This window comes from Macaca nemestrina, chromosome 14 (assembly GCF_043159975.1).
Source record: "Macaca nemestrina isolate mMacNem1 chromosome 14, mMacNem.hap1, whole genome shotgun sequence".
NCBI lineage: Eukaryota > Metazoa > Chordata > Mammalia > Primates > Cercopithecidae > Macaca > Macaca nemestrina.
In genome coordinates, this window is record NC_092138.1 from 118,552,653 (window position 1) to 118,573,756 (window position 21,104).

Here is a 21,104-nt window from a genome sequence, read left to right on the forward strand (position 1 = left end):
TAGGTAGCAGGGGTTGTTTGTATGTTTCTTTTTATGTTTTGTTTTTTTTTTGAGATGGAGTCTCGCTCTGTTACCCAGGCTGAGATGGAGTCTCACTTTGTCGCCCAAGCTGGAGTGCCGGGGGGTGATCTCGGCTCACTGCAAGCTTCGCCTCCAGGGTTCAACCGATTGTCCGTCCTGCCTCAGCCTCTCAAGTAGCTGAGATTACAGGCCCGTGCCACCATGCCAGCTAATTTTTGTATTTTTAGTAGAAATGGGGTTTCATCATGTTGGCCAGGATGGTCTTGAACTCCTGACCTCAAGCAATCCGCCCACCTCGGCCTCCCAAAGTGCTGGGATTACAGGCGTGAGCCATTGCGCCTGGCCGGTCGCAAGTTTTTTTGTTGTTGTTTTTGTTTTTGAGATGGAGTTTCGCTCTGTCGCCCAAGTTGGAGTACAGTGGTGCGATCTCAGCTCACTGCAACCTCCGCCTCCTGGGTTCAAACGATTCTCCTGCCTCAGCCTCCTGAGTGTCTGGGATTACAGGCATGCACCACCACACCTGGCTAAATTTTTGTAATTTCAGTAGAGACAGGGTTTCTCCATGTTCGCCAGGCTGGTCTCAAACTCCTGACCTCAGGTGATCCGCCCGCCTTGGCTTCCCAAAGTGCTGGGATTACAGGCAGGAGCCACTGCTCCTGCCCAGGCTACGGTTTTGAAGGACACCTTTCCTGTTCACCGTGTTGGTTTTAGCCCTGAGTCAAGCTTCTCTCTGCCCCCCACCTCCCTCGCAGCTCACTGCCCACAACACACAGGTGTACCATGGGACAGCTGTGAGGACGGGCCAGGTGGCCCTGTGGGCTCTGGGGAATCCTTTCTGGGAGGTGCCAGCAGCACACGTTGGGGTCACCCTTGCAGACGGGGTGGGGCCAACAGGCCCCCATCAAGGATGGGCTTTCCCAAGGACCCCAGTTCTGATCACACAGGTAGAATCTGATGAATGATAAACAGCATTTTAAAACCATGTTTATAAAAATACTTAATGCCATGGGAAAGGTTTCACAGAGCAGTATAAAGTTGCGTTACCCTAAGGCAACCACGCTGCACACTGCAAGGCTCCTTCCCAGAACCCGGGAGACGCACCTGTGAGGGTCTGGCTACTCTGCCGACGGCGCCTCCGTGCTTTGCTCTGTTTTGTATTGTCTGAATACTACACAATGTACACACCCTGGTTTGTATTCATGAAAGAAGAAAAAACCATTAATGATATTTTGAAGGTTAAAACCAGGATGGGATCTTAGCTTTAGCACCTCCAGGCCTCACCCACGGTGACACGGCCTCTGCATGCCGCCGGCCACTGCCAGCCACACGTCGGCCCCACAGGCCGGGCTTTCGCTCTCTTCGGCAGTGCCTGAGGGCCAAGAATTCTGCGGTGGCTGGCTGGGTGGACCCTCTACCAGGGCGAGGGCACTGAATTCTGTGGCTGGCTGGGTGGCCACTCCACCAGGGCGAGGGCACTGAATTTGGTGGCTGGGTAGGTGGCTGCTCCACCAGGGCCAGGGCACTGAATTCTGTGGCTGGCTGGGTGGCCACTCCACCAGGGCGAGGGCACTGAATTCTGTGGCTGGGTAGGTGGCTGCTCCACCAGGGCCAGGGCACTGAATTCTGTGGCTGGCTGGGTGGCCACTCCACCAGGGCCAGGGCACTGAATTCTGTGGCTGGGTAGGTGGCTGCTCCACCAGGGCCAGGGCACTGAATTCTGTGGCTGGCTGGGTGGCCACTCCACCAGGGCGAGGGCACTGAATTCGGTGGCTGGCTGGGTGGCCACTCCACCAGGGCCAGGGCACTGAATTCTGTGGCTGGGTGGGTGGCTGCTCCACCAGGACTGCACTGCACTCAGTCCTCGGCAGCCCAAGGTCCCCAGAGCGAGGGACCCACAGAGACAAAGGAGCAGGCTCAGGGCCTTCATGACCTATCTCCAAGTCACACAGCCTCTGCCACCTTCCCATCAGGCCAGCACCCCAGGTCGGGCTCACATTCCACCACAGCTTCTGCACAGTCCAGGAGGGACCGCCGGCAGTCCATCGGCTCACGTCCCAGGTCTCCACCAGAAACATCCGGCCAGCCCAGCTGATCCCCGGGCAGGCGTCCGTACCCTCAGAGGCCCAGCTGCTGCTTCCCCAAAGTCCTTTCCACCCAGGACCCTAACACGTGCTGGGAAACGCCACACGGCTCAGAGCACCATCCTGCACCACACCAGGCAGCCACCCTCTATGGAGGATGGGGACGCGACACAGCCAGGTCACACCGAGGCGGCACCAGGTTCCAGGACCTCGTTCTACACCGCCCGTGACACAAGGACCAACACCCAGGGTCGGTCCTGCAGCCCAGCCTGGGGCTGTCGCCAGCTCGCGAGGGTGCTCACGGAGGCGCCCCGGGCAGGAGCCGCTCCCACCTGGAGCAGAAGGGAGCAGGCCCTCCCCGGGCTGGGCTCGGGGCTGATGACGGTGCCGCCGTCCACAAGTCAGGAGGCCAGGAAGCCCCGACACCTCCCGGTTTCCCGACAGCCGCGGCCAGAACACGCCCAACTCCACAGGAGGGTCTGACCAAGGGGACCCCACCTTAGGCTCTCCTAGGCGGAGGCGGCGAGGGCAGGGGAGGGCGACCCTTGTGAGGCCCGAGCTCCCGGGCGAAGCCGGGCCCGCGGTGAGGGCTTTCGTCCCCGGGGAGGCGCGCCCACCTGACGCCGGGGAAGAAGTCAGCAGGGCGGTGGGAGACACACGGGTCTGACTCGGACAGAGGATACGGCCGGGGACTCAGGCGGGCGCAGGCACGGGGGTGGCCAGTTCCCACGGTTTGCCGTGAACATGGTAACCTGGGGGCGGTGAGCACAGCACACCCCGGCGGCGCCCAGGCTGCCAGGAAGCGAGCGCGCCCGCAGAGGAGCCGGACGGGTCCCCGGGTGAGGCCGAACCCGACCGCCGGTTCCGCGGCATGGAGGCCCCTGCGGACCGCATCTGCGTGGAGCGAACGGCGCGAGGGGCCGGAGGCGGCGCGGCCACACCCCACAGCCCACCCGTTCCCCGGAAAGTCGAACACAGTGACCACGGGCCCTGGCAGTTCCCCTCCCGGGCAGAGACCACGGGGACCAGCAACGCGCGTCCGCACGAACGCTCGCGCACAAACGACTCCAGCTGCGCCGCGCGTGGCGGTCACGGAGAAAGAACCGCCGAGCGGAGGAGGAGGCGCGCGGCCACCACGCGGCGGAGCAGCTTCCGCCATGAAACGAACAGGAGGTCGGCGCAGGCGACATCAGCGACACCACGTGTGCGCCCCGGGCACACTGGCCACCACCGCGGCTGGGCCCTTCCCGCCTCCTTCAAGCGCAGGCCGTGCCGCGGGCGTCTCCTGCCCAGGGCGCCTGCAGCGGAGGCCGGGCAGTCAGGCGGGGAGGAAAGGACAGAGCCGGGGGATCTGAGGAGCCCGTGGGTGAGGGGCTGGCGGGGCAGGAGGGCGTGAGCTGCAAGGACTGGGGTGGGACCACGGAGGGGATGGCTGAACCTCGGGGACACAGGGTCACTGGGAGGCCGAGGACCCCCGGGGCTGGCAGGATGTCTGTGCCCTGGGTGATGCCACTTCTCCTGTTAATCTCCTTTTGTTGCCGGGCGCAGTGGCTCACACCTGTAATCCCACTATTCTGGGAGGCCGTGGCGGGTGGATCACCTGAGGTCAGGAGTTCGAGATCAGCCTGGCCAACATGGTGAAACCCCATCTCTACTAAAAATACAAAAATTAGCCAGGCATGGTGGCAACCACCTGTAATCTCAGCTAACTTGGGAGGCTGAGGCAGGAGAATCGCTTGAACCCGGGAAGCAAAGGTTGCAGTGAGCCGAGACTGTGCCACTGCACTCCAGCCTGGGCGACAAGAGACTCCATCTCAAAAAACAAACAAACAAACAAACAAACAAATGTCTGAGTCATTTCTAAGTACAACATTGAAACATTAATTACTAAGCATAAGTTTAAGCTTATATACTTTAGTATCTTATTTTTATATGGTATAGGAAAGCTAAATATAGTTAGATCTGTTAATAAAAAAATTTAGGAAATGTACCTCTGTAAAACATTATGAAATGGTTTTCATCTACAAATACAGTTCAAAATTACTCCCTAAGGCCGGGCGCAGTGGCTCAAGCCTGTAATCCCAGCACTTTGGGAGGCCGAGACGGGCGGATCACGAGGTCAGGAGATCGAGACCATCCTGGCTAACACGGTGAAACCCCGTCTCTACTAAAAAATACAAAAAACTAGCCCGGCGAGGTGGCGGGCGCCTGTAGTCCCAGCTACTTGGGAGGCTGAGGCAGGAGAATGGCGTGAACCCGGGAGGCGGAGCTTGCAGTGAGCTGAGATCCGGCCACTGCACTCCAGCCTGGGCGACAGAGCGAGACTCCGTCTCAAAAAAAAAAAAAAAAAAAAAATTACTCCCTAAGTTTCTGACTGAAAATTAGGGTCACTAAGTTAACACCGTAATTAATATATGTAACTGAAACTACTAAATATAAGAGAATCAATTCTGTATGTGAGATGGATGGATAAGAAAAGTAGAGTTTGTTTTTCTTTTGAACAACATTTCATGTAGTATTAATAAGATTGTAAAATATTTTTATCTTTTGAGTAAACAGGAAAAAAAAAGAGGGGAAAGGGAGAGACATTGTGTTTGCTTCATGCTGTCTTTATTAGGTCTGTCGATTGCTTGGGAAACTAAGTCTCCTCTCTATCATAGTAAAGGTTTTTGCTTTGGGAAATCTCTGAATTACCAATTTGATTAAATGAATGGCTTAGTTTACAGTGACCTGTGATCCTATTTTGAAATTGTTTTAAGCCTTTGATATTTGACATACTTCCCAAAATCAAATTTCTTTTTTTTTTTTTTTTTGAGACGGAGTCTCGCTCTGTCTCCCTGGCTGGAGTGCAGTGGCCGGATCTCAGCTCACTGCAAGCTCCGCCTCCCGGGTTCATGCCATTCTCCTGCCTCCTGAGTAGCTGGGACTACAGGCGCCCACCACCTCGCCCGGCTAATTTTTTGTATTTTTAGTAGAGAAGGGGTTTCACTGTGTTAGCCAGGATGGTCTCGATCTCCTGACCTCGTGATCCACCAGAAGGGGTTTCACTGTGTTAGCCAGGATGGTCTCGATCTCCTGACCTCGTGATCCGCCCGTCTCGGCCTCCCAAAGTGCTGGGATTACAGGCTTGAGCCACCGCGCCCGGCCCAAAATCAAATTTCAAGTCCTAAAATTAAGGGTTTTTTGACCTGAACTAACTTGGACATAACAAACAGGAACCTCGAGAAGTCCAAGGGAGATGTATGTATGAGGCTTATCTGGTATGTTAAAATCATACAGGAAGCAGCATCAAATGTGGAATGCTGTTTGAGTTATATTTGTATAAATGTATTATTAACATATGTTCCAAAATTGTATGAGATTCCTAAAAATTCTGACATGTCTTGGTATGTTATCAGTCGTGATTATATGTTCAATTGTTTTAACCACAGAAGGAACCAAATTCCCTGTCAATCGCATCTTCACCCACGGCTACTCTAAGTCTTTTGTTATCCACAGAAAATTACTGTTTTACTTTCTTCTCAAAATGCAGTTTAAGGCTGGGCATGGTGGCTCACGCCTGTAATCCCAACACTTAGGGAGGCTGAGGCGGGTGGATCACTTGAGGTCAGGAGTTCGAAACCAGCAAGGCCAGCGTGGTAAAACTCTCTCTCTATTAAAAATACAAAATTAGCTGGGTATGGTGGCACATGCCTGTAATTCCAGCTACTTGGGAGGCTGAGGCAGGAGAACTGCTCGAACCTGGGAGGCAGAGGTTGCAGTAACCCCGAGATTGTGCCACTGCACTCCAGCCTGGGCAACAGAGCAAGACTCCGTCTCAAAATAAATAAATAAATAAATAAAATAAGCTACAGTCTAAAATGTGCATTTTCTTCAAGGAACTTCATGGAAAGGACACTGACAAGTATACAGACTTCTGATAACTTGGGAGATCATACCAATGGACCACGTAAAAATGTCCAGGACTCTTATTAAAAAGCCGATGCTTTCATGAGGATTGCTAACCCAACATCATACAGAAGCGGCTGGGCGCGGTGGCTCACGCTTGTAATCCAAGCACTGTGGGAGGCCAAAGCAGGTGGATCATGAGGTCAGGAGATCGAGACCATCCTGGCCTGGCTAACACGGCGAAACCCCGTCTCTACTAAAAATACAAAAAATTAGTCTGGCGTGATGGCGGCGCCTGTAGTCCCAGCTACTTGGGAGGCAGAGACAGGAGAATGGCGTGAACCCAGGAGGTGGCGCTTGCAGTGAGCTGAGGTCGCGCCGCTGCACTCCAGCCTGGGTGACAGAGCAAGACTCCGTCTCAAAAAAAAGCAAATTACATAGAACGGAACTGAGAGAGATCTGAAATGCTTTTTGTGACTTTTTGTTGTTGTTGAAACCTAGCTGACTCTTTTTATATTTTGTTTTCCAGAGTCCAAAATCCTTTTTCTGTTTGAGTGAGCTATTTATAGCTATAGCAATTGGGTGACATACACTTTTGTGAGCAAAACTGAAACATTTGTCTTTTTCTCTGATTTCTCAAAAATCTGGAAGTGATTCATGAGTATTCTTATTTTATGGCAATGTAGTTATTTGCATGAGTTCAGTAAGAATCTGTTTTCCTTGTAACAGGACACAATTGGAGACCCTGGTTATTCTACCAAGGCTTGGACTGGGATGACGTATTTTCGGATATGACCAGACTGCTTTGAGGAATCGAGGTGCACTTTACAGAGCCAATAAAGAGCCCCTTGGGATGACTGGACTGGTGCCCTGTTTACATAGTTCCCTTACAAGGTTCTTGGCCTTGAGGTAAGTAAAGAATGCCACTTTCTGACAGATCCAAGAACTTCAAGATAGTTTGGGACCTGGAAGACATTCACCCCCTAATTCATACAGGTATTATTTATTTTTTTTGAGACGGAGTCTCGCTCTGTGGGCCAGGCTGGAGTGCAGTGGTGAGATCTCGGCTCACCGCAAGCTCCGCCTCCCGGGTTCGCCATTCTCCACCTCAGCCTCTGGAGTAGCTGGGACAGGCGCCCGCCACCACGCCTGGCTAATATTTTGTATTTTTTTTAGTAGAGACGGGGTTTCACTGTGTTAGCCAGGATGCTCTCGATCTCCTGACCTCGTGATCTGGCCACCTCGGCCTCCCAAAGTGCTGGGATTACAGGCGTGAGCCACCGTGCCTACCCCTCAAGTGGCTTTTAAAGGTCTAATCTGACCCTTTTGTAGTTCATAAGCATGATGATTGCCTCATGTGTAGGGTATGTCTCCCTCAAACCCTGTTATGATGTCAGCACATTACCTGTCTGACATGGGGAAAAAAAGTCTAATCTGAAATTCCTTATGGCAAAGTTCCAGCCAATTTAAAAAGGAGCCTGTATGGCCAGTCACCACTGTTGTTGTACTTTAGGCAAATAATCAGGCCAAATATAATCCTAAAATTTATTTTACAAGTAAATTGGTCTTACCAAGATTTATCTTTGGTAGAAATGGGGAAGTAGAGAAAAATTATGTTTCAGAGAAAAACTATAGCATACCTATTACTGGATTCTATCCCTGACCATTGTATTTTTTATTTTCCTATAATCTGGACTAAATCCTGAACAATCTTCTGGCTACAAGTCTCTAAAGAAGAACCTAGGCCGGGCGCGGTGGCTCACGCCTGTAATCCCAGCACTTTGGGAGGCCGAGGCGGGCGGATCACAAGGTCAGGAGATCGAGACCACAGTGAAACCCCGTCTCTACTAAAAATACAAAAAATTAGCCGGGCGAGGTGGCGGGTGCCTGTAGTCCCAGCTACTCGGGAGGCTGAGGCAGGAGAATGGCGTGGACCCGGGAGGCGGAGCTTGCAGTGAGCCGAGATCGCGCCACTGCACTCCAGCCTGGGCAACAGAGCAAGACTCAGTCTTAAAAAAAAAAAAAAAAAAGGAGAAGAACCTGGCTGGGTACAGTGTTCACACCTATAATCCCAGCACTTTGGGAGGCCCAGATGAGAGGATCGCTTGGGCTCAGGAGTTCGAGACTAGCCTGGGCAAGGTGGCAAGACCTAGTCTCCACCAAAAAAATTTAAAAATTAGCCGGTCCTGGTGGCAAACACCTGTATTCCCAGGTACTCGGGAGGCTGAGACAAGAGGACCCTTTAAGCCCAAGAGCTCAAGGCTGCTATGAGTGGGGATTGTGCCTCTGCACTCCAGCGTGGGCTACAAAGCAAGACCCCATCGCTAAATAATAAATAAAGAAGAACATGGATTTTAGTTTCTTCATGTTTTTAGTTGTCTCCCTAATGGAATAGGTATGTTTCTTTCATCTAGCATATAAATTGGTTATAGTCCTATGTGTTACTTCTGAGAAAACTAAAATTAATGGTGTTTCTAAAAACTAGAGATGATTCAACAGGTGATAGCAGCTGTATAAGTTAATGACTTCACTGAGGCCTCATGTTTGCCACCCTGTGATGCCATTCCAATTCAGTTTGTGATGTTCTTAAAAAAAAACAATCCTCCCTGAAATGTCTCCTCCTTCCCTGCTTGGAATGGGACAGGACTATGTGGGAATGAGCCTTCCCAGCAAGAGGGGACACTCTGACCCTCGGATTTTGATAATCAATGCTTTCAAGAAGAAATATTTTGATCAAAAGGGGGGCAAATGAGAAAGAAAAAAATCATTTATCTGAGGAATGCAAAGCCCTTTTAAACTTCTGGCCCAGAAAGCCTGATGTTAAGTACCAGAAAGCATTTCAAATGAAATCTCAGTCCCTCACTACCCATTGAGCCAAGTAACTTCCCACTGGTAACACCCAGCCGTGGCCAATCGCGAACCAATGCCATTTCTACAAGCCAGTGAGCTCCAAACCACCTGCTCTACCACGGGCTCTCTTTTCTTTAAAAACCTGAGCCTCTGTCTTGTTCTCCGGTGCACCTGGTGACCCAGGCCGCCCTCGACCTCTGTGCCTGAATAAACCCACCGGGCACCACATTCTGACCCTTTTCATTAGTTTAGGTTCACAACTAATACAGGACTCAGCGCCGGTGGGCAGGAAGCCAGGGCCCCTGCAGGGAGGCGCCCGTCCCTTCTCCCGGGGAGGGCAGGGCTGGGCGCGCGTCCCACCGGGAGCGCCGCCTCCTCGGCGACGGAGCGAAGGGCCTCCGGGTCCCGTGACGTCCGCGCTCGGAAGGCGCGGAGGAGGGCAGGCCCCGCGGGACAGGGCGGCGGGATCGGCTCAGCGTCCCGCGGAGTCCGGCTGCCCGGCGGCCTCCGGAGCGGGGCCCTGCAGGAGAACGCGCTTTCCCCGCCCCATCGGGGCCTCAGTTTCCCCACCCCGGGAGAGCCGGCGGCCCGCCCCCGGCTCACTCTTAGCTGCGGCCCTCACCTCAGGACGCGCGCACTGGGCCCGGCCCCGCTCTGCCCTCCGCGCCCAGGCCGCCCACCTGGTCCGCGCGGCCCGGGGTCGCTCACCTGCAGGGCCGGGGCCGCCCCACACCGTCCACGCCCGGCGCGGAACCTTGGCCCTACCGCAGCGGCTGGCCCGGAGGGCTTTATCCGGCGCACCGAGGCCAACGCGGGAGGGGCTGGGAAGCCGGGCGCACAAAGCTCCAGGCGGAAGTCCGGGCGGGGCGGGGCCTGAACGGGAGGTGGGCGTGGTCGTCTCCGGCGGGGGCGTGGTCAGGAGGTCCCGGGCGGGGCGGGGCGGGGCCCTATCGGGGAGGAGCGGGCGCCTGCCGCCAGGGGGCGCCGTGGGGCAGCGGGGTTGCACCTGGCGCGCGGCTGCCGCTCCTCTGCCCGCCTCCCAGGCCCCGCAGCCCCGCGCCGCCTCCTGGACCCGGACCCGGACCCGGTCCCGGACCCTCCGTGGGATCCCAGCTCCTCCTCCAGCCGCCACGGGCCGCCATGGCCTCTCTGGGGGACCTGGTGCGCGCCTGGCACCTGGGCGCGCAGGCCGTAGATCGCGGGGACTGGGCCCGCGCCTTGCACCTGTTCTCGGGCGTCCCGGCGCCGCCTGCCAGGCTGTGTTTCAACGCGGGCTGCGTGCACCTGCTGGCCGGGGACGCCGAGGCCGCGCTGCGGGTGAGCGGGGCGTGGGGAGGCCGGTGCGGACGATGCCTCCGCCTCGAGCCCCTGGGGAGGGCTCTGCGCCCCTCCCCGACGGTTACGGGGTCGCCCTGCCGCCCCCGACCCAGCGAACGCCCCTGCAGGTGGGAGCCGAGCAGTGGGGGCCGCACCTGAGCTGAGCGAGGCCGGGCTGGGGGGCGCGGCGGTTACTGGCAGAGGCCCGGGCCCGAGGGTGACTCACACCGGGAAGGGGGAAGCTGCTGGGTTGGGTCAGGCCCGAGGGGCCGCCCTGCACCAAGGGGAAAGCGTTGCACCTGTGGTCATGGCCAGGAGACCAGGTCAGTCTCCTCCTCTGAGCCCTCAGCCAGGAGGGCTGAACCCAGCCCACTCCCCGAAACAGCCAGGAGTCCAGGGTGCCCGGGTGCAGCGGCCAAGGCCCTGCACGGAGTCCGCTGCCCTTCCTGCGCCCGCCCCCGTTCTGAGGCGGCCTGTACCTGCGCATTCCAAACACCAGCGCTGCCCCCACGCTCAGTCCCAAGCACCCTGCAGAAGCAGGCAGGTGCCCACCGTTATTGAAGGCTTGGTGACAGCAGCGATGAAAAGGAGAGGGAAATTTGCTCTGTGAGAGGGTCTCCACGCCCCTGACTCACAAAATATCCCCTTTGGAGGAGACAGGGCAAAGTGCATGAGACCCCCCCTCTCTTGTGTCTTAAAGCTGCATACAAATTTACAGTCACCTCCACAATGATTTCATTTTTTTGTTTGTTTCAAAGATGGAGTCTTGTTCTGTCGCCCAGGCTGACTCGAGTGCAGTGGTGCCATCTCGGCTCACTGCAACCTCTGCCTCTGGAGTTCAAGCAATTCTGCCTCAGCCTCCCGAGGAGCTGGGATTACAGGCGCCCACCACCCTGCCCGGCTGATTTTGTATTTTTAGTAGAGACGGGTTTCACCATGTTGGTGAGGCTGGTCTTGAACTCCTGACCTCAGGTGATCTACCCTCCTCGGCCTCCCGAAGTTGGTGGGATTACAAACGTGAGCCACGTTGCCCTACCCACAATGATTTCATTTAAAAATGTTATCCAAGAAAGGGAATGTAATCATTAGACACCAGGTGGTTCAGCAACAAATCCTATGTTCGGGGCTAACCCAGTCACCCCGTGCTCACATGCCTGGTTTCACTACAGAGACAGGACACGGTGAAAGTCAATACAACTAATCACAGCATATGGTATTAGGAATATAGGAACTTAGGAAAGAGGATGGAACAGCTGTGATTCATAAAACCGATCATCTGAGGGGCAGGCCAGGGTGCAGGTGTTGCTGGAACTGCTGTCTCTTGGTAGGAGCCTTGCGTGACTTTTGGGGAAGATAAGTGGGTTCTGCTGGCCCTGAGCAGCCACCCCACATCAGGGCTGCGTGCCTGTGCTCAGCCGCCACACTTCACACCTGTGTGAACTCGGTTCAGCGACAAGACCCCGCTCAGCCAGATTTGTGAAAGAGAGACCATAGCACCCTTCCTGTCACACACACTTAACTGATGGCCACAGTCCCTGTTCAGAACATTCTATGTCTTTCTGAGTCTGGTTTAAGGAAGAGCTGTGCTTTACACACAGATAAACCCATGAGGACATGTGTGTTGTTCTTTCTGATTCTAGTAGATTTCTAGTCATTTGCATGAACTATCCAAAAAGGATTTTTATTTTATGTTTTGAGACGGAATCTTGCTCTGTCTTACAGGCTGGAGTGCAGTGGCATGATCTCGACTCATTGCAACATCCGCCTCCCTGGTTTAAGCGAGTCTGCTGCCTCAGCCTCTCGAATAGCTGGGACTACAAGCGCGTACCGCCATGCCCAGCTCATTTTTGTATTTTTGGTAGAGACAGGGTTTCACCATGTTGGCCAGGCTGGTCTCGAACTCCTGACCTCGTGATCCGCCTGCCTCGGCCTCCCAAAGTGCTAGGATTACAGGTGTGGGCTAACATGCCCGGCCTGTAATGCAGGTCTTTAACTGGTGACTCTGGGATCTGGGCTGTGTTATCTCATCTCCAGTATTGTGACAGCCAAGGTCGCCTGAGGTCAGGAGTTCGAGAATCTCTTGAACCCAGAGGTGGAGGCAGCCGTGAGCCGAGATCGAGCCACTGCACTCCAGCCTGGGTGACAGAGCAAGACCCTGTCTCAAAAAAAAAAAAAAAAAAAGATTTTTAAAAGACAAAAGTCTCTGGCCGGGCGCGGTGGCTCAAGCCTGTAATCCCAGCACTTTGGGAGGCCGAGACGGGCGGATCACGAGGTCGGGAGATCGAGACCATCCTGGCTAACACGGTGAAACCCCGTCTCTACTAAAAAAATACAAAAAAACTAGCCGGGCGAGGTGGTGGGCGCCTGTAGTCCCAGCTACTCGGGAGGCTGAGGCAGGAGAATGGCGTGAACCCGGGAGGCGGAGCTTGCAGTGAGCTGAGATCCGGCCACTGTACTCCAGCCTGGGCGACAGAGCAAGACTCCGTCTCAAAAGAAAAAAAAAAAAAAAAAAAAAGACAAAAGTCTCGTATAACCCCACCCCCTGAGGTAACTATTATTAACACACTGGAACACTTTTTTCCAGCCTCTGTCCTTGTGCTCATGGTAAACAAATCGGTTTTAGCAGCACCTCAGTGGGCTTTGCACCCCGGACGGGTTGGGGTTGGGTGGGCTGTGGCGGCCTGAGTGGTAACAGCCCTGCCCAGGCAGGAGCCTCCAAAGGTCCCTGGACAGGAGCAGGAGGGGCCGATGGGATTCTGTGGCCCTGGCACCGATCACACCGTATCTGTGATGCTGTGTGACCAGGTTACGGACCTTGGCATCCCATGGGCATTTTTGTCCCCAGGCATTTGACCAAGCCGTGACCAAGGACACCTGCATGGCGGTTGGCTTCTTCCAGCGAGGAGTGGCCAACTTCCAGCTGGCGAGGTGAGTACAGGGGTGCCTTGTTCCTTCTCTGACGGCCCTTTGTCTCCCTGCAGAGTCCACTCCTGCACTCCCCCCTCCTCCGTCTCCACCTGCTCCCTCCTCTTGCCCACTCCCTCCTCCGTGGTTCCTGGCTCCAGGGAAACCTGGGCAGAGACTGTGGCCCTCACCTCTGCTGACCACCACCCTTGAACACAGGTGGTCGGGTCCTCACTGCTCACCTGGGCCCTCTGCACCATGTCCCTTCCTAAAGGAGGAATGAGGGAAGGGAGACCATTGGGACTGCAGGCCAGGCCCTGCCTCGGCCTCTCTGCCTGATGCTCAAAGGCCCCATCCCAGGAGGGCAAGCTCTGTGGGGAAGTGGATCACAGTCCCGAGAGCCTTGCAGTCCTGAATGTCAAAACCCCTGAAGTCTAAAATCCCAAAAAGTATAATTCTAGAAAAAATAAAATTCTGTAAAAGATATTTATTTACTTTTTAAAAATTATTTTGAGGCAGAGTCTCACTCTGTCGCCCAGGCTGGAGTGCAGTGGCGGGATCTCGGCTCACTGTAAGCTCCGCCTCCTGGGTTCAAGCGATTCTCCTGCCTCAGCCTCCCGGGTAGCTGGGATTACAGGCAGGCACCACCTCGCCCGGCTAATTTTTTGTATTTTTTTAGTAGAGACGGGGTTTCACCGTGTTAGCCAGGATGGTCTCGATCTCCTGACCTCGTAATCCGCCCGCCTCGGCCTCCCAAAGTGCTGGGATTACAGGCATGAGCCACCGCACCCTGCCAACATACATATTTTTTCAAGCACAAATTCATGCACTCTAGTGACAGGCTCACGGGTGTGACAGCTACGAGCAGATGACAGTGCTCGTGAGGAGCTAGGTCAGAAGGGGGAAGACGTACGTGCGTAGACTCTGGATGGTAATTGTGTGCACCTGGTTTTATCGCTGGTCATCAAAACACCAAGACGAACAACCCGTCTTCTAACAAGATCCATCAAAGGCTTCAGGGTCCACCACGTATGCAGTCGCCCAGAGAGCCAGGATCTCGAGCTATTTTGCCTTTCAGAAACGCAGATGAACGAAAAAGCCATCTCTCTTCCTTGACTGAGGAGCCAGCATTCGGGATGATGGCTGTGGGACTCTGCCTTTCTGGATGACCACCCAGACCCCTCTGGGGGCAGCCTCTCCTTCAAATGGGCACGGGAAGCCCGCCAGAAGGAGAAGCGTTTCCGGCAGGCACTGGGGAGCTCCAGCAAGGCTTGGAAGGAGGCTCAGAGTTTGGAGAGGTTGCCCCCTTGGGGTGGGGGGGCCTGCGAAGAGGGAGGGAAATAACCAGGGCGCTCTGCACAGTTCAGAAGAGAGGCTTGGGGGCAGGCAGGGGTCCAGGAAGCTCAGTCTGACCTGGGAAAATGCTGGAGCCCCAGCACACGGTGACCCCCACACCCACTCAGCATACATGTGCATGGACCCCTGGCCCACGTACCCAGACCTGAGTGTGGAGACAGGCACCGCACTGCCCTCCTTCAGGTCTCCTTGGAACCAGGTGTTGGGGGGCGCTGGAGCGGGGCTGGATGTGAAAACTGCTCGGCCCCAGCCCCGTCTCCGCCCTGCGCCACTGAGGGGACCCCGGCTGCCCACAGGTTCCAGGAGGCTCTGTCTGACTTCCGGCTGGCCCTGGCACAGCTGAGGGGCCACCCTGCCATCGACTACACCCAGCTGGGCCTGCGGTTCAAGCTGCAAGCCTGGGAGGTGAGGCCGGGCAGGGCTCACTCTGCTGCTGGCTGTGGGGTGTCCATGGGCAGCGGTGCCGTCACAGGAGGGCCCTGTGGACTGGGGAGCGCCTCTGCCCGAAGCTCTTGGTGCCATGGAATCCCCTGGCCACTCCTTGACCCGCAGGAGGTTCTGGTGGCAGTGGAGGTGGAGGGACCATTTTGTGCTGTCTCAGGCCACCAGGGGTGGCTCCACCCAGGAGGAGGGCAGAGGCGAAAGGCCGCTGGGTGGGCAGGGAGCAGGCAGAGGGTTGTGCCCACCCTCCACTGTGCCCCCAGCCCTTTCCTGGCTGCCTGGAACGTGTTGGCACCAAGGGAGGGGCACTGAGAGGGTCCCCCCACCAGACCCCGGTAACGCACCACCCTGAAGCCTTCTGGGAATAGCATTGTCTTAGGACGGAAAGTTGGAAGGGAAAGCCCCCCAGTGTGGGTCTGCAGCCAGGGTTAAAGTCAGGTGGGGGCCTCCAGCCCAAGACACAGAATGGTGCAGGGGAGGAGCCGGGTAGGGGAACTGGGGGAGGGGCTGGGTGGGGGGACCAGGGGAGGGGCCAGGTGGGAGGATTGGGAGAGGAGTCCAGTGGGGGGGATTCGGGAGGAGCTGGGTGGGGGTACTGGGGGAGGGACTGGGTGGGAGGATTGAGGGAGGAGCTGGGTGGGGGAACCGGGGAGAGTCTGGGTGGGGGATCAGGCCCTGCCATCACCTTGGCCCCACTCCCAGGTGCTATACAATGTGGCGTCGGCACAGTGCCAGCTGGGGCTCTGGACAGAGGCGGCCGGCAGCCTAAGGGAGGCCATGTCGAAGTGGCCGGAGGGGTCCCTGAATGGCCTGGACTCAGCCCTAGACCAACTGCAGGTGAGGAGTGCCAACCCGGTCATGGTTTTGGGCTGGTGCCTACCACAGCCCCTCAAGACCAATTTCACGAGATGAAGAAGCTTCTGGAGGGAGATGGCCCTAGTGCCCAGTTTCGAGTGCCAGGTGGGGGCTTCCTGTGGCCTGTGGGAAGGGGGTGGGGGGCCCAAGTGGCCCCTGCTGCTCCAAGGTGCAGGGGCTCTGCAGCTGCAGGCCTGGTTGGTCACCCCATCTGCATCTGCTGGATGCCCACCCCCTCCAGAGACGGGGCTCGCTGCCGCCACGGCAGGTTCCCAGGGGCGAGGTCTTCCGGCCCCACCGGCGGCATCTGGAGCACCTGGAGCCCGTGGATTTCCTGGGCAAGGCCAAGGTAAAGATGGGGGCGGTGTCCTGGGGCATTGCAGCCGGTGCTGAGCCCTCGAACTGTGTTCCCAGGGAAGGGGGTGTGTGCAGTCCAGGCCACCGTAAAGGCCAGGAGGGTAGAGAGTGGGCCCACAGCCATCTTCAAACTGGCGCCCAGGGCAGGGGGCCAGTGCCCCAAATGGGGCTGTCACCTTGGAGGCAGAGCCCACTAGAGCCAGCTGCATAGGAGGGGGCTCCAGCTCTCCCAACAAGGAACCTGCGGGTGCCCCCCCCGCCCCCAGCCTGGGCCACGGCCACAGCCACAGCCTTGCAGCCTCCCGGAGTCCCTGCGTCTCTCTGCGTCCCTTCGTGCCTTTGTGTCTCCCTGTGTCCGTGCCACAGATAGCGAGGTCCCAGAGGGGGTCCCTGTGTGCCTGCCACAGATAGCAAGGTATTGCGGGGGCGGGGGCTGCAGTCCGACGGTCTGGGCCACGTTACGCCCATACTTGGGTCAGGGTCAGGCAGCACCCCTAAGGTCACAGGAATAGGGAGCTGCTCACCCCCAAAGGCTGGGAGTGAAACGTGGAGAAGAACTCCTGGTGGGCGAAGACTGGGTCACCCTTGGCTGGCCATGCCCCTGAGTGACCACGCCCCCATCGACTGACCACGCCCCCTGACTGACCACGCCCCCTCGGTTACCTGCACTGCTGGGGTGGTGGGGGGCCAACCCCTGTGTGGCCCAGTGCAGCTGCCCAGCGCGGGAGGCCTTAGGGGGGCGAAACCGGGCTCTGAGCTGTGTTAGTGCATCAACTTAGAGTCCGCATATCACAGTAGAGGGCTGTTTATAAGAAACAAAAATGTTTTTAAAGTTGTGCTAAAGGCCAGGCGCAGTGGCTCACGCCTGTAATCCTAGCACTTTGGGAGGCCGAGACGGGTGGATCACGAGGTCAGGAGATCGAGACCATCCTGGCTAACACGGTGAAACCCCGTCTCTACTAAAAAATACAAAAAAATGCCGGGCGAGGTGGCGGGCGCCTGTAGTCCCAGCTACTCGGGAGGCTGAGGCAGGAGAATGGCGTGAACCCGGGAGGTGGAGCTTGCAGTGAGCTGAGATCCGGCCACTGCACTCCAGCCTGGGCGACAGAGCGAGACTCCATCTCAAAAAAAAAAAAAAAAAGTTGTGCTAAAAGTAAGTTAATATTGCAGCAGATGTTTCCTTCCATCAGACATTTCCCTCCATGGTGGCAGACGAGGGCCGGGCGTGGGCAGCTGTTGCCCAGCCCCCGGGGACTTAGAGCTGCGGGGTGCGGTGGGGCGGGCTGCAGGGAGCAGAGCCCGCCGGGCCACTGGTCCCTGACCCGGAGCCCCCACTGTCCCCGCCAGGTGGTGGCCTCTGCCATCCCCGATGACCAGCGGTGGGGTGTCCGCCCTCAGCAGCCACAGGTGGGTTTGCGGCCCCTCAGGCCCCGCCTGGCCTCACCCAGCTTTGTGGGAAAGAAAACCCTGCACAAGCTTGGAGCCCTCCTGGGGCCGCAAAGTTCCTCTGACGGGAGTGTGGGGCGGCCGTCCCGTCCCTGTGTGAGACCTGGGGAGGCCACTCTTCAAAGTTCAGCCCCCGACCCTTTACCAGAGCGAGGCTGTTGCTTTGTATCCACAGGGACTGGGAGCGAACCTCGATGCCAGGTAGGAGGGGCCGGCTGGGCCCTGCGAGCATGTCCCTTTCCTGCGGGCAGAGGCCCTCCCCACGGGGCCATTCGGGCCGGGCACAGGAGGGCACTCAGATGGGCCGGGCCTGAGAGCCTCCCTCCTCTTCCCAGGTCCCCAGTCATGGACTCCCCAAGAGCTGGCACCCACCAGGGCCCTCTCGATGCAGAGACGGAGGTCGGTGCTGACCGCTGCACGTCGACCGCCTACCAGGAGCAGGTTCGTGGGCCTGGGCCTCTTCCCCTGCTGGGGGTTGGTGCTTCTGCTGCCTCTGCGGACCGGGGACCACAGTGAAACCAACACGAGGGTGGAGGGAGCAGCTCACTGCGGGGTAGATGGGGCCAGGCTCACCCACGGTCCTGGCCCAGCCCAGCCAGATGGGAGAGTGCCTGGCTGTGCCCAAGGCGAGAGGGTGCCGACCATCAGGGCAGGAGAGAGGTGGTGTCCAGTGGAGACATCCAGGTAGCCCTGCAGGCCCTCAGCCCCCAGGACCACCTCAGGCTGGCCATGGCCCCTCCCCTCCCACTGGGGTGGGAGTGACCAGGAGTGATCCAGCTGGGGACAGGCAGGAGGCAGGACAGCTCTGGAGGGGCCCCGAGGCTCCCGCCCCCACATGGGGGCCCAGCAGTGACTCCATCTCCCCAGTCCTCCCAGACGCCCCTGGCACCTAGGGAGAGGCGGAGGAAGGCAGGAACCCAGCTGCTCCCAGGGTGGCAGCCGTGGGCGGGGGCTCTGCTGCAGGACTCCAGGAGGCCCAGAGAAGGCACCTCCATTTCACGCTGGGCGCATCTGAGGATGTGGTCAGGAAGCAGCCCTGGCACTCTCTCTTTATGGATGCCCACTTCCAGTTTAACTGTGGCATCCTAGAGGCAAGGGCGCCCTCCAAGCTCTGCTTCATTCAATTCCCTCTGGGTCTGGAACCATTCACCCAGTTCCCACGATGGGCGTTTAAGCCCTCATCCTTCCTAACCTAAGGCAACTTCAACCATCTGATAAATCTAGTAAGTTACAACTGAGGCCGGGCACACTGGCTCATGTCTGTAATCCCAACACTGTGGGAGGCTGAGGTGGGAGGATCGCTTGAGCCTGGGAGGTGGAGGCTGCAGTGAGCCATGACAGTGCCACTCCACTCCAGCCTGGGCGACAGAGCAAGACCCTATCTCAAAAAAAAAGGAAAGAAAAGGCCAGGTGCGGTGGCTCACGCTGTAATCCCAGCACTTTGGGAGGCTGAAGCGGGCGATCACGAGGTCAGGAGATCGAGACCAGCCTGGCTAACACGGGGAAACCCCGTCTCTACTAAAAATACAAAAAATTAGCTGGGCGTGGTGGTGGGAGCCTGTAGTCCCAGCTACTCAGGAGGCTGAGGCAGGAGAATGGCGTGAATCCAGGAGGCGAAGCTTGCAGTGAGCTGAGATCGCGCCACGGCACTCCAGCCTGGGCGACAGCGAGATTCCATCTCAAACACGACCACCACCACCACCACCTGACCCTCAGGGTCCAGCCAGCGCCAGGCTGTGACTTTGTGACTTGCAGGCAGTGAACTCGTCCCCTCCTTGGTGCCCAACTCAGGGCACACGGTTAACGTCCAGCCCACACAGAGGCCGGGGGCCAGGGACTGGGTCCTCAGCTTCCTGGGGTCACTGGGGAGCCCACCCACCTTGAGCTGCCACCTCGGTGGGCCTGGGGGGACGTGGTGCTCCCTCCTGGTGACAGGCAGCCTCTAGGCCTGCAGGGACCCAGCCCCATCCTAAGGCAGCTGACTGTGGGCAGGCTACCTGCTGGGCGCTGGCCGGGCACACAGGCCACACCCTTGCCGTGGGTTCTGCTAGGACGGTACTGGCCTCCGGCACCTGACCACCCCGGCCCACCCAGCCTGTGCTTCTCTTGCAGAGGCCCCAGGTGGAGCAAGTTGGCAAACAGGCTCCTCTCCCCCCAGGTATGGGGGTCCTCAGCAGTGGGGTCCCCGGGTGAGGGAGGAAGCTGCTGGCGCACAGCTGCCGGCTCCACCCACAGGGCCCACTTTGGTGGGAGTGGCTGTGTCAGTCCTTGATCTGTCCTGCAGGACCGCCAGCAACGGGGGCGCCTGGCCCCGACCCCTGTGAGGACCCCGCGGGTGCTGGGGTAAGAGGCTCCGGACCCTTCACCTGTCAGTCACCTGAGGGAGGCCAAACCCCATCCCTCAGAATCAAGGCTTGCAAGCCCCCCTCACCTGCCCAGTCTCTGCCCACACCCCTCGGGCTAGAGACGGCCCTGACCAAACCCAGGGCCTCAGTGGCCATCCCTCCCCCTCCTGCCTGGCCGCAGGGAGCAGGTGCGGGGGGCTCTGAGCCCCTGGTGACTGTCACCGTGCAGTGCACCTTCACCGTGGCCCTGAGGGCGAGAAGAGGAGCCGACTCGTCCAGCCTGCGGGCACTGCTGGGCCAGGCCCTCCCTCACCAGGCCCAGCTTGGGCAACTCAGGTGGGCCAGAAAGCCCCTGCGGGCTGCGGCGGAGCTGGGCGGGGGTGGGGGTGGACTCTGCGCTGGGCACCGCCCCGACTGAGGCAGCTGCTGGAAGAGGGGGTGGCAGAGGTCACCGTCCTCCCCGCAGGCCCCACCCTGGAGGCCCCCTCTGAGGAACCTCTTTGCAGTTACCAAGCCCCAGGTGAGGACAGGCAGTGGGTCCCCATCCCCGAGGAGGAGTCGCTGCAGAGGGCCTGGCTGGATGCGGCTGCTGGCCCCAGGGGGCTGCAGCTGCAGTGCAGGGTGAGCCGAGGGCAGGGCAGGGGCAGAGGCAGGGGCACCCTGAGGGGTGGTGGAGGACCCTCCTCCCAGTGCCCGGCCCGACCTGCAGCCCACTCTCCTGCCACAGGGAGCTGGGGGCCGGCCAGTCCTCTACCAGGTGGTGGCCCAGTACGGCTACTCAGCCCAGGGGCCAGAGGACCTGGGTTTCCGACAGGGGGACACGGTGGACGTCCTGTGTGAAGGTAGGGTGGGCATGGCCCTTCCCAGGCAGCACCGGGATGCCCGGGGTGTGGGGGGCTTACAGCTTGGCCTGTGCCGTGAGCAGACGTGTCACCCAGAGGCGTCTGGGTGCCATGTCTGGGTAGCGCCCTGCAGAGCCCAACGTCCCCCTTGCAGTGGACGAGGCATGGCTGGAGGGCCACTGTGACGGCCGCATCGGCATCTTCCCCAAGTGCTTCGTGGTCCCCGCCGGCCCTCGGATGTCAGGAGCCCCCGGCTGCCTGCCCCGATCCCAGCAGGGAGATCAGCCCTAGCAATGCTGTGTACATGATGTTTTAATAAAAACCATGCTCACTGTGGTGTAACCCTCCAAGCGGGTGTGGGAGGCTGGGCTGGCCCAGGAGAAGCCCCCGGGTCTGGACTC

General features: G+C 58.2%; 2 protein-coding genes and 1 pseudogene across 17 annotated transcripts in view; 2 read left to right on the forward strand and 1 right to left on the reverse strand.

Moving 5' to 3' along the window:
- The window catches only part of LOC105471989 (exonuclease 3'-5' domain containing 3), a 108,419-nt gene extending 98,728 nt beyond the window's left edge, over positions 1-9,691 (reverse strand). For 7 of the 9 annotated variants that reach the window (XR_011612928.1, XR_011612927.1, XM_071078676.1 and 4 more), the window contains exon 1: positions 9,549-9,691. The gene's annotated coding sequence lies outside the window, so the exon portion shown is untranslated. Of the gene's footprint in view, positions 1-9,462 lie in introns of all 9 variants that reach the window. The other 2 variants (XM_071078670.1, XM_071078671.1) reach the window with 2 other exon arrangements.
- Positions 3,159-21,039, forward strand: LOC105471988 (NADPH oxidase activator 1). Of its 8 annotated transcripts, XM_071078689.1 has the most exons (16): positions 3,346-3,468; positions 5,981-6,192; positions 6,720-6,899; positions 13,003-13,085; positions 14,714-14,822; positions 15,561-15,695; positions 15,955-16,062; positions 17,418-17,477; positions 17,692-17,717; positions 17,852-17,957; positions 19,629-19,674; positions 19,801-19,859; positions 20,043-20,197; positions 20,368-20,482; positions 20,589-20,703; positions 20,858-21,039. In XM_071078689.1, exons 4-16 carry the CDS (start codon positions 13,036-13,038, stop codon positions 20,992-20,994), a joined length of 1,221 nt encoding a protein of 406 aa, XP_070934790.1. In that variant the 5' UTR covers positions 3,346-3,468; positions 5,981-6,192; positions 6,720-6,899; positions 13,003-13,035; the 3' UTR covers positions 20,995-21,039. The 8 variants fall into 8 exon arrangements, with proteins under 8 accessions (XP_070934792.1, XP_070934789.1, XP_070934790.1 ...); XM_071078691.1 differs by lacking the exons at positions 3,346-3,468; positions 5,981-6,192 and adding an exon at positions 3,159-3,275; XM_071078688.1 differs by lacking the exon at positions 5,981-6,192 and having other exon boundaries at positions 3,333-3,468.
- On the forward strand, positions 7,311-7,405 carry LOC112424958 (small nucleolar RNA U13; annotated as a pseudogene).
- Positions 21,040-21,104: the final 65 nt, after the last annotated feature.

Excerpts from the sequence above, each read along its gene's own strand:
- LOC105471988 (XM_011724906.3), top strand. The coding sequence starts at position 9,981 with ATGGCCTCTCTGGGGGACCTGGTGCGCGCCTGGCACCTGGGCGCGCAG. Across the intron at positions 16,063-17,417 it reads ATTTCCTGGGCAAGGCCAAG|GTGGTGGCCTCTGCCATCCC; the intron begins GTAAAGATGGGG and ends TGTCCCCGCCAG. Across the intron at positions 17,478-17,691 it reads TCCGCCCTCAGCAGCCACAG|GGACTGGGAGCGAACCTCGA; the intron begins GTGGGTTTGCGG and ends TTGTATCCACAG.